The 17,084-nt window shown below is 42.9% G+C and overlaps 2 protein-coding genes and 1 pseudogene across 3 annotated transcripts; 2 read left to right on the top strand and 1 right to left on the bottom strand.

The window, feature by feature from the left end:
* The first annotated feature begins 4,349 nt into the window (after positions 1–4,349).
* tmem17 (transmembrane protein 17) lies at positions 4,350–9,226 on the top strand. Of its 2 annotated transcripts, XM_024379716.2 has the most exons (6): positions 4,350–4,593; positions 4,805–4,908; positions 5,009–5,122; positions 6,402–6,545; positions 7,112–7,242; positions 8,463–9,226. In XM_024379716.2, the coding sequence occupies exons 1-5, from the start codon at positions 4,479–4,481 to the stop codon at positions 7,208–7,210; spliced, it is 576 nt and encodes a 191-aa protein (XP_024235484.1). In that variant the 5' UTR covers positions 4,350–4,478; the 3' UTR covers positions 7,211–7,242; positions 8,463–9,226. The 2 variants fall into 2 exon arrangements, with proteins under 2 accessions (XP_024235484.1, XP_024235483.1); XM_024379715.2 differs by lacking the exon at positions 8,463–9,226 and having other exon boundaries at positions 7,112–7,442.
* A 272-nt stretch (positions 9,227–9,498) lies between these two features.
* On the bottom strand, positions 9,499–12,107 carry LOC112219129 (annotated as a pseudogene).
* Positions 12,108–14,563: 2,456 nt separating this feature from the next.
* On the top strand, positions 14,564–16,882 carry LOC112219128 (zinc finger protein 287). Its single transcript, XM_024380339.2, has 2 exons — positions 14,564–14,828; positions 15,143–16,882. The coding sequence occupies exons 1-2, from the start codon at positions 14,636–14,638 to the stop codon at positions 16,237–16,239; spliced, it is 1,290 nt and encodes a 429-aa protein (XP_024236107.1). The 5' UTR covers positions 14,564–14,635; the 3' UTR covers positions 16,240–16,882.
* Positions 16,883–17,084: the final 202 nt, after the last annotated feature.

The raw sequence follows: 17,084 nt of genomic DNA, 5'->3' as shown, positions 1-17,084 counted from the left end.
TTCTGTTTTTTTATTGTTAATACATTTATAAAATGTCTAAAAACCTGTTTTTGCTTGTCATTATGGGGTATTGTGTGTAGATTGGAGGGAACAAATGTATTTAATCAATTTTAGAATAAGGCTTTTAACGTAACAAAATGTGGAAAAAGTCAAGGGGTCTGAATACTTTCCAAATGCACTGTATCAATCAATTAGTGCCCTCAAACTCAACTCTGGACCTTGAAGCCAGTTCCACTGCATTTTCTCATTGTTTCTCACACAGGTGGGTGCATTTAATTATCAGGTAGAAAGGAAAACCAGCAGGTGCCAGACCTCGTATGGTAAGTGTTGAGTACCCCTGATATAGTGGGAAGGATCCTATAAATCAAGACTGTGTGAATGCATGTATCACTCTGAATAAACAAATATTGTCTTTGAAGATTTTTCTCTGGTTATGCAACTACAATACAGGCTGGATGTCTAAACAAATTCAATTCTGAATGTCAATAGATTTTTTGATTCATTCTCATCAATGACAACATTCTAGAACTGAGTTATAACTCATCGAAGTCTGGTATCCGGGGTAATCTGGTTAATGATTATATGATTGATTAAGTGTCTCTTTCCTTGTAGAATGTTGATGGCTGTATAGAACACATTGTATTACTAAGATGCTCAAACTTAACTTAATAGCTACAGTCACCGACAGGATAGACTTTATCCCTCGTGCTGGCCCTGACAAAACCGGCAAATTGTCCCTTACTATAGCTGCACTTCTCCACATGGCCAGACTTATATGGCCAGGCTCTTCTTTGAAAAATTCCATGTCTGAAATAGACACCAAAGTCGACATACTGTAAATACAATTATCTAGGCTAAGTGATACAAAATGAAGTTTTGATCTGCTGCTCTGCTAACTAGCTGAATCGTAGTCAGTGGCTAGCTAAGACAGAGAAAGGGGACGGAAGAAGTTCAACATTTTATTCAATTCATTTTAATACAGCAAATGGATTCATCATGGATTGGGTACAGGTCTCTCAGATCACGCTGGTGAACGGTAGCTGACATTGTCGGCTAGAGATGACTTGCAGGAGCTTCCTGCAGGAATTTGTAGTCTTGCTGAGGTCTTCTCTGTTGCTAATTAGCATTTTGTAAATTGAGGCGAATATATTGCTAAAACTCAATTTGTCAGACAGAGAATTACATGGTTATGAAAACATCACAACAAGGTAAGCCTACACCAAACACTTACTTAATTTGAAGTGTTTGTATAATTCACTATGTGAAAAATTAATGGTGGAAAGAGAATGGAAACATTTCCGTGTTTGACCGCTAGGTTTTATGGGTATTATGACATGTCCACTATGGCGGACTATTGCCACGTTCAAAACAACTGGGAACTCAATATTCTCATACTTCCGAATTCAGTGCATTCAAAACAACTCGGAACTCGATTTGAACAGTCACTCAACTCGGGAACTAGGGCCTCTTTCTAGAGCTCCGACTTTCCGTCCTGAAGATCACTTCTTCTTCTTGTTTGGTGTAACGGTGTTGGCATTAATTACATGTGCATTCCACCACCTACTGTACAGGTGGATATTAAGGAACCAAAAAGGGTAAAAAAATAAATAAAATCCATACAAACTATCAGTAACAAAATGTTAATTAAAGTAAATCAGCCTGCTTTTCTGTTTTAATAAGGCCCCTTCACAGGCTGAGAAGGATCCTGTGATGGCGGGACATTTCCTGGCGACAGTAGTCCTTGTAGTGCTTCTGCCGTTAAATCTTGGGAGGCCCAAAAACTTCTCAGCTGCAGATATAATGATGTCCAGCTTCTTGGACACTTGTGCAGTACAATTAATAACTGTGGCTATAAATGCTACAAAATCCACCTTCTTCACAATAAGTGTATCCAGATCACTTGACGTATAACATTTGCAACTAGTTGTGGTGCATCCACCACCATGTCTTCTTCAGAACTTTGGCCTCCTTTCCCTTCAACTCTCTTCACCGCCTCCACATAGGAGATTTGCTGTACAGCCCTGATCCTTGACCCCTCAACCACTTTCACCCTAACAGGGCACTCAGGAAATTCGGAAATATGAACTCCACCACAGTTGCAACATTTTACATTCACAGACTCATCAATAACATATTCCTTCCGACTGCAAACACTTGACACATGGCCAAACTTTTTACACTTCTTGCATTGCATCGGGTTTTGCACGAACGCTCTTACGGCATATCTTATATATCCAAACTTTACATATGGTAGTAAATACTCATCAACCATCAAATATACAGATAAACGTTTCTATTTTTTCTCATTCTCCACAATTGTCAAGCAACATGCATGAACTACTCCCGTAATTTTTAGCCTAAGATATTGATTATCAATGTCCGACGGGACACCAGAGATAACACCTTTTACCGGGGCTCTGCTCTGAAAATCACAGCTGTTCACTTCATGCTTCGACAATTCCGCGAGCCACAATGCACGCTCCTTTTGCTCTTCAGATACACACGATATCAACACCATACCATTTCTGGTTACTTTGACTGCATCCACTTTTCCCAACACCTTCTTCACCATCCTTCAAAATAAAATAAAATAATAAACATCCTTATCCAAACGTTGTCCAACAATCAATGATTCATTAGACTCATTTTCCACAACAATGTTTGCCCTTTTTGTTCCATTCTTGGACTGTTGTCCACTCATCTTACTCGCTAACTATACTTGACGTGCTTTCAGCTTCAAACGACCCTTCTGCTTCCGCCATCTCTTCGTCTTCGATGAGGTTTAATGGCGGTTGGCATCCAATAAATGTTGCATTACCACCACCTTCCTTATACTTTGCTTGAAAAAAAATACAAAAAGAATATAGAAATAAACACAACAAATACCCAACCATCTAACACTACACTAGGACAACAGCCTGAAAGGATGGGACACCACCACTTAACACACCCTGTAACTCTTCTGATGTCTCGCACACCCAAATACCTCTCTGCAGCTGCCACCATAACCTCTTTTTTCTGCAACTTTACCTTCCATCTCTGCAGTACAGTTCATAACCATTGCTATAAAGACCAAAAATGAAATCTTACTGAAACATGTATCACTTGTTGGTTTATTCCTTTGTATTGGTACAGATCTACTATTCACACCACTCCTCTCAGGATCCTTCCCCCTTGCCCCATCTTCATTGACTTTCTTCACTGCCTCAGCATATGACAACTTCTGCACTACTCTAATCCTGGAAACCTCAACCTGCATCTCTCACATGGGATATTTCTGATCCCCAGCCCTATAGGCACCTCTACAATTAACACAGACCACTACTCCCCCAATGCTACATATTCCTTTGTGTCATGCCCTTCTCACACCTAGGAACCTCCCTCCTACACACTGCTGCCACATGCTCATAAGCTTGACACATGTAACAACGTAATGTATTTGGCACAAAAGCTCGTAGAGGATAACTTATTTTTCCTAACATAATTTTGTCGGGCAAAGACTCAACATCAAAACTCAAAAGAACAGACAATGACTCTTCTGTTTCTCCACACACGCCACCCTGTCTGCGTCGCCCCAAACGACGAGCATCATAAACACAGAGAATCTTCCCCTTCAGTTGGTCAGCTTTCACATTTACCACTAACCCAGTAATCACTTCTTTCAATGGCGCCCTTTTCTTGTAGGCAGAACAATTCACATATCTTGCCCCCATTCGTTAAACACGGAGCACATGCTCCCTCTGACCAGCAGAAACACAAACAATTATCAGAAGACCACTTCTGGTTTCCCTCACCGATTCCACAGCACAGAAGTATATTTTCATTCACCCTGAAACCCCAAATGGATCAGCCAAAATATCTCCTCCATTCCTCCTCCGTATTCCAAGTATAAGTCTCCTTATGATAACACTGCACTTCTCTTGACATACATCTTGTTCTTGCCTAAAAGTACAAAACAATCTGAGACCAGGCTGAATTAAATGTTTTATGTTATTTGTTTAACCTTTATTTAACTAGGCAAGTCAGTTAAGAACAAATTCTTATTTACAATGACGGTCTACCCCGGCCAAACCCGGACGATGCTAGGCCAAATTGTGCTTCGCCTTATGGGACTCCCAATCACGGTTGGTTGTGATACAGCCTGGAATTGAACCAGGGTCTGTAGTGACGCCTCTAGCACTGAGATGCAGTGCCTTAGACCGCTGCACTACAGAAAATTAAAGGACTGTCTTGATAAGTAGATTTACAGAGATTTGGGAAATTGTGGAGGTCTGCTGAATCAGTCATCATTTTTTATATCAATGTATGACCACTGGTCATGAAGGAAAGGAAACGGTGAAAGCAGGCACATTTGGGTCGCGAGATTTTGGGCAGAACGCGAGATTTTCTATGTGACCAAGGGAACCGTGTTTTGTTGCTGGCAGGCATGACTTTCTAAACCGCTGTCTTGCTAGCACAGGAGCATCTTTGCAATTCGCATGGAGCTTCCAGAACCGATCAGAAGACGTTTAGGACACTTTTCCAGAACTGTGTTTGTTGATCAGAGTCGTACTCAACCATCTCCCGAAGATCATGTCGCGTTTTTGGGGCACAGTGAGTGGAAACTTGCATGGATTGGTAACTGAAACGCTAGCTAGCGCTTGTCTCAGCTAGCTAAACAAGCCATTGTCAGCCCATTATCCATAGGCACCAGGTAGATATTATTTACATATGTTGGCCCGGCCGTGTATAGGTTATATACTAACTAGCTTACTAGCAAGTACATACGGAAATAACGTGAACTCTTATTGTTTTACGTTCCCAGACAGTGAGGTTGTCTCCAGCCTGCCTCTCCAGATGTCACTGTTCTTCAACATGTGTTTTTTCCCACTGTGGTGGATCAGCGAGGTGGTGATGCTGCACCTCAAGGTAACTCACCTCTAGAATTTAGATCCACTCATAGTCTATGTATCTAACTGTAACCAGTATCTAAATAAACCCCTTTGCCTTTTTTTCCATATTGTTTCAGTATCCAGCCCTTCCTGACTACTATAAGTTCATCCTCATCACCATCCTCATCCTGATGACTCTTGTAGAGGCTATCAGACTCTACCTAGGCTATGCAGGAAATTTGCAAGAGAAGGTACACACACACACTTTCACTGTATCCTTATTATTAAAGGGCGACTGTACTTCCTGATTTGGCCTCATTAAGTAATTTTTGTGGCCATGACTGAATTCAAAAGTGGGTTGGTTTCAGGGTATGGTTTGATAGAGTGGGTATAATTTGTGGAACGTTCCAACAGGAATCTGTTAGAAAAACTTTGTAAAGCACAAGGATTCCAACAAACAACGCATACAAAGTAGCATGATCAATTCATCTAGCTAACTAGGTGCAGAATAGGCATCAACTCACCACGTAGCTTATTCTTAATGTTTGTCCATAGGCAACAAGAGTGAGGACAGACATTTTTCGGAGTAAAGGTGGTGAGTGAAAAAAACGTAATTACATTGCCCACTCCCTACCCAGTATCTTAATCTGCCACGATACAACTTCATATGTGTTGTTTGTTGGCAACCTTGTTATTTACAACGTTTTTGGAACAGATTCCTGTTGGGACGGTCCACAAATTATACCCACCCGGTTTAATATGGGTGTCTCGTGTGTGTGTGTTAGGCAAATTATTAAGGCAATTAGCTTCATCCAGCTGGTGTGCAACCCTGGCAAAATTGGTTTGGATAGCCGTGCTTCTACATCTGCATTGCTTGCAGTTTGGGGTTTAGGCTGGGTTTCTGTATAGCACTTTGTGACATCGGCTGATGTAAAAAAGGCTTTATAAATACATTTGATTGATTGATTTGATAGCCTATTTCTGGGGCTAGTTAGGGACTGTCAATAAATTACTAATGTAAATGAGACGATGTTCATGTTGCATACCTTTTTAGTTCTCATTAAATGCTTTCAATATTTGTATATGAATTTCTACAATTTATAGTTGGAGGTTTTTAAGTCTTTGAAATTAGGAGCTATTGGAATTTTAACATATTGTCCCATGTACATTGTGTAATTTACAGATAGTCCCTAACTAGCCGCATCGGTATATCCAAAGTCAACCCAAATTTATCACAGGCATTACGATTGGGTCGCTGCACTTCAAATTGATTATTATTTGTGAGCATGTGGGCAGGTTTGAGACAAACCCAACTTTCATTTACGTTTTGATGTAGTTGCGACCACAAGTCTCACAAAACTATTTTTTGGACGAGACTGACATTATGGCCAAAATGATCCTATTTACATTATGTAGTTCATTTTGACAGTAGACCTATATCAATACCACAGGCTGTTTTCTAAATGAGAAGTTGTTTTTCCTCAGATAACTGGTCTTGGGTGATTGTTTACGGTCTCTCTCTCATGACAGGTCCCTGAGCTGGCTGGTTTCTGGCTCCTGAGTCTCCTGCTGCAGTTTCCTTTGATTCTGTTTCAGCTCTTCAACCAAGCCATTCTGATCCAACCTCTGGAGAGAGGGGTTCACTTCATTCTGGCCCTGTTCATACTCACACAGGTGAGGTTGCATGCTTGTTGCCTGTTCCTACCATGGTAACTAGATTAGTGTCCAATTTGACCACATTGGGGTAATTTAAACCCTGGTTTATTTTCTCTGTCGTGTATAAAGATTGTGTGTCTGGGGCCTCCCGAGTGGCGCAGCGGTCTAAGGCACTGCATCGTGGTGCTTGAGGCGTCACTACAAACCCGGGTTCGATCCCAGGCTGTGTCACAGCCGTCCGCGACCGGGAAACCCATGAGGCGGCGCACAATTGGCCCAGCGTCATCCGGGTTAGGGGAGGGTTTGTCCCATCGCGCTTTTGTGGCGGGATGGGCACATGCACACTGACTTCGGTCGCCAGCTGTTTGGTGCAGCTGGCTTCCAGGTTAAGCAAGCAATGTGTCAAGAAGCAGTGCGGCTTGGCAGGGTCGTGTTTCGGAGGACGCATGGTTCTCGACCTTTGCCTCTCCGAGTCCGTATGGGAGTTGCAGCGATGGGACAAGACTGTAACTACCAATTGGATATCACGGAGAAAAGGGGGTAAAAAAAAAAGTCTGTTCTAACAAAGTCTCTTTCTCTCTTAGGCCCTCTCTGGCTTTGTGGCTCTACGTGGGATGGTCAGACACACAGAGAGCCACTTCCACCTCAGACAGTTTGATGGGGTTCAGGAGCTGAGGGCCTGACTGCTCTGCTGAGCTGACATGCAGAGACAGAGGTACTCAGGTGTAAATCTCCTATTGATGTTGATTATGAGAAATTTGAGTTGCTTAAGTGTATCTCAAGTTAGAATTCAGCTTTGTGTTTTCAGTGGACCATGTTCAGACATTAACACAATGTGTTTTGTGCCTTGAGTGATCATTTTTGGGGGTTGTTGTACAGATGTGAAGACAATAAAGGTTTGGGTTTTTAGACGTATCTGTTTCACAATGTTTATGCTACAATAACACCAAGACTGAATTTTGAGAATGTAGTTTTCTAACAGATAATTTACTGCATAGATAGTGACTCAATCTGATTATGCCTTCAATCGATAAGCGGAAAATAAATAATTGACACTGAAATGTATACAAAATATTCCAAAGTTAAAATAGGTTCACAATGACATGAAGACTCAATAAGAAAGGCACACAATCAAGGCAAAAAATAAATGTAATTTCTATAGCCATCTGAAAGGCAATGTGCTGTACATGTTAAGGCACATTCACACTGCACCTTAGACCAGGACTAAGAGCAGTGTTTGACTTGCAGGAGCTCACATTTAATTGGATATATCCATGCTAATAATATTGTTGCGTGTTTTTGCTAGGATCAGAAAGTTGATGTCTCGTTTGTGCACAGCATTCTCTGTACAGGGGTAAGATCGAATTTCAAAAATGAAACATTGTTTCCCATGGCGGATAGACAGATATACTAACCATCACTGTTGGAAATCAAATGCAAGGCAAGTAGAAGCAAAAGGAAGTGCTGTTAATAGATGTTTAATTGCTTATAACTTTGGTTGCGTGTTAATTGCTTATAATGCTGGTCGCGTGTTTGTCCGTTAACCAGGGCTTTGGAATGCAAGTGTGAATCCTTAGCCCAGGGCTAACAAATGCTGAAACAGACTAAGCTATCTCAGGGCTAGCCCGGGGCTAAGCTAGCCCGGGGCTAAGCTAGCCCGGGGCTAAGCTAGCCCGGGGCTAAGCTAGCCCGGGGCTAAGCTAGCCCGGGGCTAAGCTAGCCCGGGGCTAAGCTAGCCCGGGGCTAAGCTAGCCCGGGGCTAAGCTAGCCCGGGGCTAAGCTAGCCCTGGGCTAAGAACAATGCAGTGTGAAAAGACCTTTATTGTCCCATGGTCAAAATAGTTGCAGAATCTCCCTCTAGTCTCCATCCATCTTCAAGGGTTCATGTCAGCAGTCTGTCATATTTGCCAATGTGTTTCCCTGCCTGGTTCTTAGATCAAAAGGTGTTTTATTGCGAGGAGGGGCAGACCCTGACAGTCTGGCGACCATCCTCTTCTCCAGATCTGCTTTGGCCCCTCTCCCATTGGAGTGGAACCTGGAGGTCTTGGCCAGGCTGAGTTTCTATTTGCTAATACAAAGAACAATGCAAAAAAAGGGGTGGCATACACTTTTAGTACCTGTGGTTGTTGTTCAGACTCGCTGCTGCATCTCCACCAGACACACGCCTGCCTGCTCCCCCCCCCAGCGGCTCTCTTTGAGGGGCCCTGCCTCTAATCTAAGCCGCTGTCTGGTCCCCCCATGGACAGTCATTGCTACAGAGAAGAGAGGGAGGAAAAAGGGGTTATAACTGGGGCAGGACAACAGCGGGAGATATGTATCTGGACTCATTCCCAGATATAGAAAAAAAATAAAAACATACACATCTGTTGTATATGTACTGTGATATATTGTGTATACCAACATATACTCTGTACAGCATAAAAAGACACACTAGAAAGTCCATATGGCTGTTGTGGAGAGGACAGTAACTTATGTGCCTCAGTCCTATGTGTTCACTCATAAATGCAGTCAACTGGATATTTTACTGCTATGTTTTTCTGTAGTTACCCATGTCTGTGGAGGCTGCCTGCTTGACCTGAAAGATGAGTGATAAGACTGTATTAATACTAATTCAACATCTCTGATTTTGCAACATTTGGAACGTTTGATTTACCATCTGTTAAACTGGGGTGGAAAAGAAAGCCCCCGACTTTACTCCTGATTGCATTTCTGTGTCATACTACTTTCATACTAGTTCATACAAATATTATGTTAGTGAACACCTAAGTTCATATTGGGTGTGTGTTCTTCATGTCAATATTGTACCACCCATTCTATTTCTATGCTCAAACCAGGGGAGGCTGGTGGGAGCTATAGGAGGACAGGCTCATTGTACTGGTTGGAATGGAATTAATGGAACGGTATCAAACATGTGAAAACAACATGTTTGACTCAATTCCATTAATTCCATTCCATCCATTACAATGAGCCTGTCCTCCTATAGCTCCTCCTCTGGCTCAAACCCAACCTATCATCTCAGTGTTGGTTTTGTGATCGGGGCTGAAGGGCATGGGCTGCTGCTGCATAACAGGCATGGAGAGGCCGCGTTGCTCTATGGCCGTGACAGATAGGTGCAACTGCTGAGGGGCCGACCGTGGAGGCTGGGAGGAGCCAAACTGCAGCTGGTGACTGATACTGCTGCTGCTCCTCTGAGGAAGACAAACATCAGAGCCACATTCAGCAGGAAAACTCAAATTTGATTTAAAAAATTGAAGTCATAAAACAAAATCCATTCCTAATGATAAGGTTCTATCCTCCACACACCTGTGATAGGTGGCTGAGTAGGGTGAGCACGAGCCCCACTCAACAGGTATGCAGCCCTCAGCCTCCAGGTATTCATTCTGGAACACAGTTAATGCTGACCATCACACTGGCACAAAACAGTGGTCATCACTTGTTCATGCCTTTTAAGTTTGATGAGGTGGGGATGTTCAGAGTGCATCAACCTACTAAGAACAGGTTTGGGAGGTCAAGGCCCAGGTTGTTGTAAAACACCTTGAGATGAATGTACATGTAACAGTATTTTAGTAACACTGCAAACTATCAAGATGCAGTAGGGCTTGAAGGGTAATTGGCAGCCATTACCTTCTCTGACTCCTCCTCCTGCCAGAGGGTCACATGGCCTATGACACCAATGCGAGATGGGATGGCGGATCCAGGAGTGTACTGTCTTTAGAAATTAGGTTCTGGGGTAATGCACAAGCCACAATCAGTCTAAACAAATGAGGAAGAGTGAGCTTCTCTCTCATCCATACCTTCTCTTCTCTCTGACCACAGCTACCGTTGGCCAAGATTTTCTTTAACTCAATGGGATTCGAACCTTGTCATTGATGTTCTTGAGGGAAGATTCTCTCATGGAGCCATTGTGTGGCATCATCGCGGTTGGTACAGCCGCACATGAAGACATTGTTCTTACGACTATGTCTGTGAAAATCAATACAGCACCACATCTCTCTCAGCCATCAGTTTTGGGTGCAATGACAACAACGAGGACAGATGGGAAACCATAGCAACAAGGTCAGAGAAGGCAGACTGAACTTAAACCTCTCTGTAGGTTAGAGAGGCATGACTCTCTCACATCTGTTTGAGTATCCTCCCGCTTCCCCCCTCTCGCCTATTGACCATGTTCCTGGTGTGCCAGACGCAGGGGAAGGAATCCCTCAGCAGAGTCTTGTAGTTCCTGTTCAGGTCCCTGCCGGCCAGAGATCAGTAGTAGATCCCCACCACCACCCCGTCTGGGTTCAGCATAGGCATCACCTGCAGGTCTGCAAGGGAGCAACACAACAATCAACATCATGGGGTCTCTTTATGATGTGTTTCTAATTCTGAATGGAAAACGTACAATTATCCCACATGGCAATCAAACACATAACTGAAATACTTGGTTATTTTCAAAGATAAATAAGCCAAAAGTGCATAAGCGACTTTAAACACAAAGATCTCCCTCAGCTGCCTGGTGTCGTCCGACTCCCAGCAGGAAGTCCAAGAATCCCTGCATCAACCAGGAGCTGTTGTTCTCCCCGGGTTGCACCCCGGCCGTCACAACCACCACCTGCTTGGCACTCCTCTCTGCCCACCCTCCTCCCGGCGACGTCACTGTCAGCACATGTACAACGTTGCCGGCCAGGCTGCGGCAATGCACCCGCAGCTTGCAGTAGCCGGCGGTGGCCGAATTGGAGGTGAGGCGGCTGAGGTAGCACTGCAGGTGGGAGTAGGTGTTAAGGGTAGCAGTGGGCCAGATAGGTGTCTGTCATAGGGGAACTGGCAGGTCCAGGTGAGGGATTTGATGTTTGTGGTGGTGTTGTTGTCCTGCTCAGCCTTATGATGCTGGTCGTGGTAGTACCGGATGTTTGAGGCAGTCCGGTGCCAGCCCTCCCTTCTCCCAGGCGGCTATCTCAGAGTAGAGCATGGACCTCATGCCTGTGCAGTACAGACTGCTAGCCTTCATGTTTCTGACCCGGAAGTACTCTCCACTGCGTGTGCTTGGTGGTGTACATATCAGTGTGCAGGGTGAGCTTGTAGTTATGGACACCGCTGTGTAAGGGGGAGAGGGGGGGGGGTAGAAAGAGCGTGAGAAGGAAAGATTATTGCCTAAACACAGTGACCCCTGTCTGCAACTTAGCAACAATTGGGAAAGTGTAAAAACACACTGATACAGGCGCCATAGACTCACACTTGAACTGCCTTCTGCAGGTTGCCACTCTCAAAGCGTGACTCAAAGGACTGGTCCTGATGCGTGGCACAGGAGGTGGAGCTCTTGATGAGCCCCCAGCTCCCCCCCACGTGAGAGCAGGTGAAGTAGGAGGTTTTTGTGGCTAAACAGGGGAAAGAATAAGAAAAGGAGGAAGAAGGACAGGTGAGAGAGGTAACACTGAGAAAATGAAATCTGCGAAGGGCAGCGCTGTGACAAGGGGACCTTACTGACACATTAGGGTTACCTGAGTCAATGAAGTAGACCACGTTCCCCTTCTCCATCCCAACAGGCACTGGCGCCCTGTCATGGCCCGGGGACTGGTAGAACGGCTCTGGGTCCAGAGGGTCTCACTCTAGAACACGGCAATATATTTCCGTAACAATAACATTCCAATTTAGATTCACACTATGTAATAGTTTAGCACTTGGAGTCCATTCAGACTCATAACTCTGTACTGTATGCCTCTGGATCGTTCTGTACAGTGTAGAGGTCAAAAACATTGGGGGTTTGTTACAGCAAACAGTTCAGTGGTATGTACCTATGTACATTACCTATGTCCAAGGATCCTGCCTATGTCCAAGGACCCTGCCTATGTCAAGGATCCTGCCTATGTCCAAGGAACCTGGGACTAAACACAGGGGCGTAGCCAGATTTTTTGGGGGTGGATAGGCCTAGAAAAATTTGGATAGGCATTTTTCAACATGTTTATTACATTTATTTTGCGATGTGCACTGTATATTATTTCGTAATACAATCGTTTTATACTAGTGCATAGTACTTGGAGCAATCTCGGTTACTAGTCTAACACTCTAGCCACTAGGCTACCCTGCCGCCCCATGTCATTGGAAGTGTGACAATGATCCTTAACAGAGTTTATATTAGGGAAAATATCATCAGGGCAGCTGTCAAGTACAGGAGGAGGAAAAGTCACTCTTTCCCATGTTCATTTTTCGACTCAACTACTGAATAAAAACAGTGAATTCAGTAACCTCAATTGATATTGCATAATGATCGCATGTGGTCTTCAGCTGCTCTTTAAGGCCGCAGGTTTGGGATTCTTTGGAAAAGGAGGCTGCCGCTCGCATGATCCCATGTGTCTCCTTGAAATCTTGAGTTTAACTCGGTAATCTGTCTGTCTAGAATATTGTTCTAAAGTTGCCTCAGGTCACGGTCACTCTTGATGCTGGATGTTTTCCCTAATGAAGTTGTGACTACACTGTCTGCCAATTTTACAGGCAGTTTTCGCTGCCGTGATGCGCTCACGTCCCAATGACTATTATCATGCTTAATCATGCTTAAAATAATCTCTTCAAATAGCTTGAGAACTTTATCAAAGTCTCCCCCTGAGTTATCTCTGAACGTAGAAAAGCTGCTTTTGAGGATTTAAATTAAACCAATACAGTTCGTCACAGATAATGTAGAGTTTTGTAATGCCTTCATAGCAAAATCACTAGTGTCAAACAATTTACCAAACATGACTAACAGGAATAAAAACGTATTGTTCTGGATTTGATGTAAGAGGGCATCGGCTTCTAGTTTGGTTTGTCCACAAGCCTCTGAAAAATCTGCAAGAACTTCTAAAATGACATCTAGCAGTAACAGCACTTTACACACAGACCCGTAGACCCGTACACCCGTGGATCTTTCTAGCTCGATACATTGTCTATCGGGATGCAACTCTTTCTGTACCTCTATGAATCCAGCATGTCTGTGGGATCCACTCATAAATGTGTGTAGCTGGTTTACTGTGTCAAAAGAAGTACTGACATGTCCCGACACTTGTGCCGCGGTGCACAGATCCAAATTCAAACGGTGGGAGTTGCAATGCACATATACCGCTTGCTTAAATGTTTGCTTTAGTAGGACATGTACCTCCCCTCATCTGTTTCCTGACATGACCGAAGCGTCATCGAAATAAAAACCCACAAGGAGTGGGATCCCAAACTGTTATAGACCTATATCCATCCTGCCCTGCCTTTCTAAAATCTTCAAAAGCCAAGTTAACAAACTTTTGCACCCCAGTATCTCTACTTGCACATCAATCACTCCAGTTTTAATGCTAAATTGTAATTAATTCGCCTCTATGGCCTATTTATTGCCTACCTCCCTACTCTTCTACATTTGCACACACTGTACATAGATTTTTCTATTGTGTTATTGACTGTATGTTTGTTTGTGTAACTCTGTGTTGTTGTTTTTGTCGCAATGCTTTGCTTTATCTTGGCCAGGTCACAGTTGTAAATGAGAACTTGTTCTCAAATGGCCTACCTGGTTAATAGCTAGCTAGCTAGCTAAGAGACAAAAAAAAAGACAGAACACAGAAATTTCAGCAAGAAATATTTAAAAAACGCTCCAGAAATATGATTATATTAATATACTGAGATAATGATAAAACCAGCGACTTCGATGCAAATATGGCTAAAATCAGGCTGACAGGACGCGATCGGAACATGAAGCTATGTATCGGGTAGGAAGTAAAGCGGAAATGGGCGTTGCTACATTGTGCAAAATGTCTATTGGCCCCTCTTTAATGGCCGTAAAATAGTTGTAAAATCTGGATTAGGAAACTATAAATGCACTTGAGTAGAATGCATCGATCTTTTACTGTAACACAATGTACAGGCAATAATCTATGGTGCAATAAGTGATTATTGTGACACGTAATTATTATTTGTATGATAAGTAGTATAACATATATTGATAATTGTGCACATTTACCATCATTTTCTCCCTAATTATTAATTTACAAAGTATACAGGACAGGTCTCTTATTCTGAAAGATTCCAAAAATCCATGACCCGGAAGTACTTATTCTTGCCTGCTTTACGGTGGTCAGGGCACAAAGGTAACTAGCTGTAAATTGCATTATCTAAACATGTCTAAAATACAGTTGTTGAGGGTGTTTCTCAACGAGCGATTAGCAGTTGCTGTTGATGAGATCTTCGGGGCAGTTGAAAAAACAATAACTGAGTACCAGGAAGAAGTTTCCCGTTCAAAGGATGAAAACGATCGTCTGCAAAGGCTGCTTGAAATCGCCCTTAAACCAGAGTTAAAGCTGCACAGAGCAGGTTTGGGTCATTCGTTTGTCTAGTTACCTTGATTGTATTTTGTATGTAACAAAATATACTGTATTTATAGGACGATTCTTATGAGCATTTGCGTTTTCTATTTCATGCTGTAAACTCACCTGCTGTCATTGTGATTTGACTTGCCTAGTGCTTCTACACCTGCATTGCTTGCTGTTTGTGGTTTTAGGCTGGGTTTCTTTAAAACACTTTGAGATATCAGCTGATGTAAGAAGGGCTATATAAATACATTTGATTAGATTTTTTGATTTGATGATTGCAGTCTCATGACAACGTTTGCGTTCTAATTTATTCAGACCTCCAGCAGCTCACTTTCCGTGTGTCTGAAGAGGAGGTTCACCCTGATCAGCAGAAGTGTGTGCAGGAGTGGAGCCCCAGTCTGGGACAGGAGGACCCAGAGTTTACACAGATTAAAGAGGAGCAGGAGGAACCCAGAACCAGTCAATGGGAAGAGCAGCTTCAAGGGCTAGAAGATGATAACAAAGACTCCATATTCATTCCTGCTTGTGTAAAAGGTGACTGTGATGAGAACCCAACTCTGCAATCATATCTTTATCATGGTCAAAATGAAGTTAACGGAGAGAGAGTCTCTCTACCCAGCACCTCAACTAAACCGATCAATACCGAACACTATGAAGAGGATTACCTGGTATCAGAACTAACCAGTGACTCTCATACTCTCGCTGCAGTAGACTGTTCTGCAGTTCAGAGAGAAAACAGTGCAACTGTCAATGGGATGGAAAGTGGAGTCCCTCAGTCAGGTTTTAAGCGAGGAAAATCAAATAAAACATGGACAGTAAAAAGACAGAGCTCTCGTGCCAATAATAAGGGTAGGAATTCCACAAAGTCCTCCATTCTGAAATCACCTAGTCAAAGTCATAATGCTCCTTGTCATTGTAAGGTGTGTGGCATGTCTTTTCATTACATGGGTTCTTTAGTGAATCATGTGCAAACTCATACAATGGATAAAGAACATCCTTGTGGTGTGTGTGGAAAATGCATTGAATCCACAGAAAGTATGAAAGATCACCTTCAAATTCACAGTGCAGCTAAGTTTTCTTGTAAAGTTTGTAGTAAATGTTTTACAAGGAATAGTAAGCTGACAGTGCACATGAGGACTCACACAGGAGAGAAACCACATCACTGTCGTGATTGTGGCCAAAGATTCAGCACTGGGTCCCATCTTAGAGTGCACATGAGGACTCATACAGGCGAGAAACCATATGTCTGTCCTGATTGTGGCATAGGCTTCTTTCAGAGTGAACATCTGAAAGCACACATTAGGATCCACACAGGAGAGAAACCATACCATTGCCGTTTTTGTGACAAATGTTTCAGGACTGGCACCAATCTGACAGGTCACATGAGGACTCACAGGGGAGAAATCATTTAGCTGTATTCTGTCTGAGAAAATAATGTTGGTGGTCTGAACTTAGCAGAAGTTGGATTTTGTCATTGTTGGACATTATGTCAGTATCTAAGAAGCGCTCATTACTCAAAGATTACATTGTATTCTTTATGAGAAAAAAACTCAATATAAAAACATAAATCTTCGCTATATCTGCAACTGTTATACCCCTGAACAGGGGAAGTATAGAAATAAATCACATGGAGATGTAGCTTCGGATTCAAGTAATTTGTAATGAGTGTTTTTCATATAAAATCATCAACCATTTACATGGGGCGGCAGGTAGCCTAGTGGTTGCAAGATCGAGTCCACGAGCTGACAAGGTAAAAATCTGTTATTCTGAACAAGGCAGTTAACCCAATGTTCCTGGGCTGTCATTGAAAATAAGAATATGTTCTTAACTGACTTTGCCTAGTTAAATAAAGGTAAAATATATTTTTTATTTTTAAATGTACAAAATAGAATGTTTCACAAATGCACAAAATATCTTCTCTCAAATTACATAGCTGTTACAACTGTTCAATAAACCAGTATTGTCATATTTATACATTACAATGGCTCTTAGTATCCCTCTTTAAATGCTTCCTATCAAAACATCCAAGAGGATCATAATGGGACCTTTCTGGACTATGATCAGTTTCTGCCACTGCACCCCTCCACTAGCTTGAACCAGAAAATGGCTGCTCATTGTCTCGACTCCAGGTAAGCGTAAATGGATGCATGCCTTCTTACCCCGCGTCCGGACTTACGACTTTCAAACCACTTAGAGCCCCTGTACCAGCGGGTTTTCTGCCAGGGGCTTGGGTGTTCCCTCCTTGGCTGTGGATGCC

This window comes from Oncorhynchus tshawytscha, linkage group LG19 (assembly GCF_018296145.1).
Source record: "Oncorhynchus tshawytscha isolate Ot180627B linkage group LG19, Otsh_v2.0, whole genome shotgun sequence".
Taxonomy (NCBI): Eukaryota; Metazoa; Chordata; class Actinopteri; order Salmoniformes; family Salmonidae; genus Oncorhynchus; species Oncorhynchus tshawytscha.
Note: the sequence above shows the minus strand (reverse complement) of the source record. Positions and strands in the feature narration are given on the sequence as shown.

Coding starts and splice junctions, on each gene's coding strand:
- tmem17 (XM_024379716.2), top strand. CDS start 4,479: ATGGAGCTTCCAGAACCGATCAGAAGACGTTTAGGACACTTTTCCAGA. Junction 4,594..4,804: donor TGTCGCGTTTTTGGGGCACA/GTGAGTGGAAAC, acceptor TTACGTTCCCAG/ACAGTGAGGTTGTCTCCAGC. Junction 4,909..5,008: donor TGGTGATGCTGCACCTCAAG/GTAACTCACCTC, acceptor ATATTGTTTCAG/TATCCAGCCCTTCCTGACTA.
- LOC112219128 (XM_024380339.2), top strand. CDS start 14,636: ATGTCTAAAATACAGTTGTTGAGGGTGTTTCTCAACGAGCGATTAGCA. Junction 14,829..15,142: donor GTTAAAGCTGCACAGAGCAG/GTTTGGGTCATT, acceptor TAATTTATTCAG/ACCTCCAGCAGCTCACTTTC.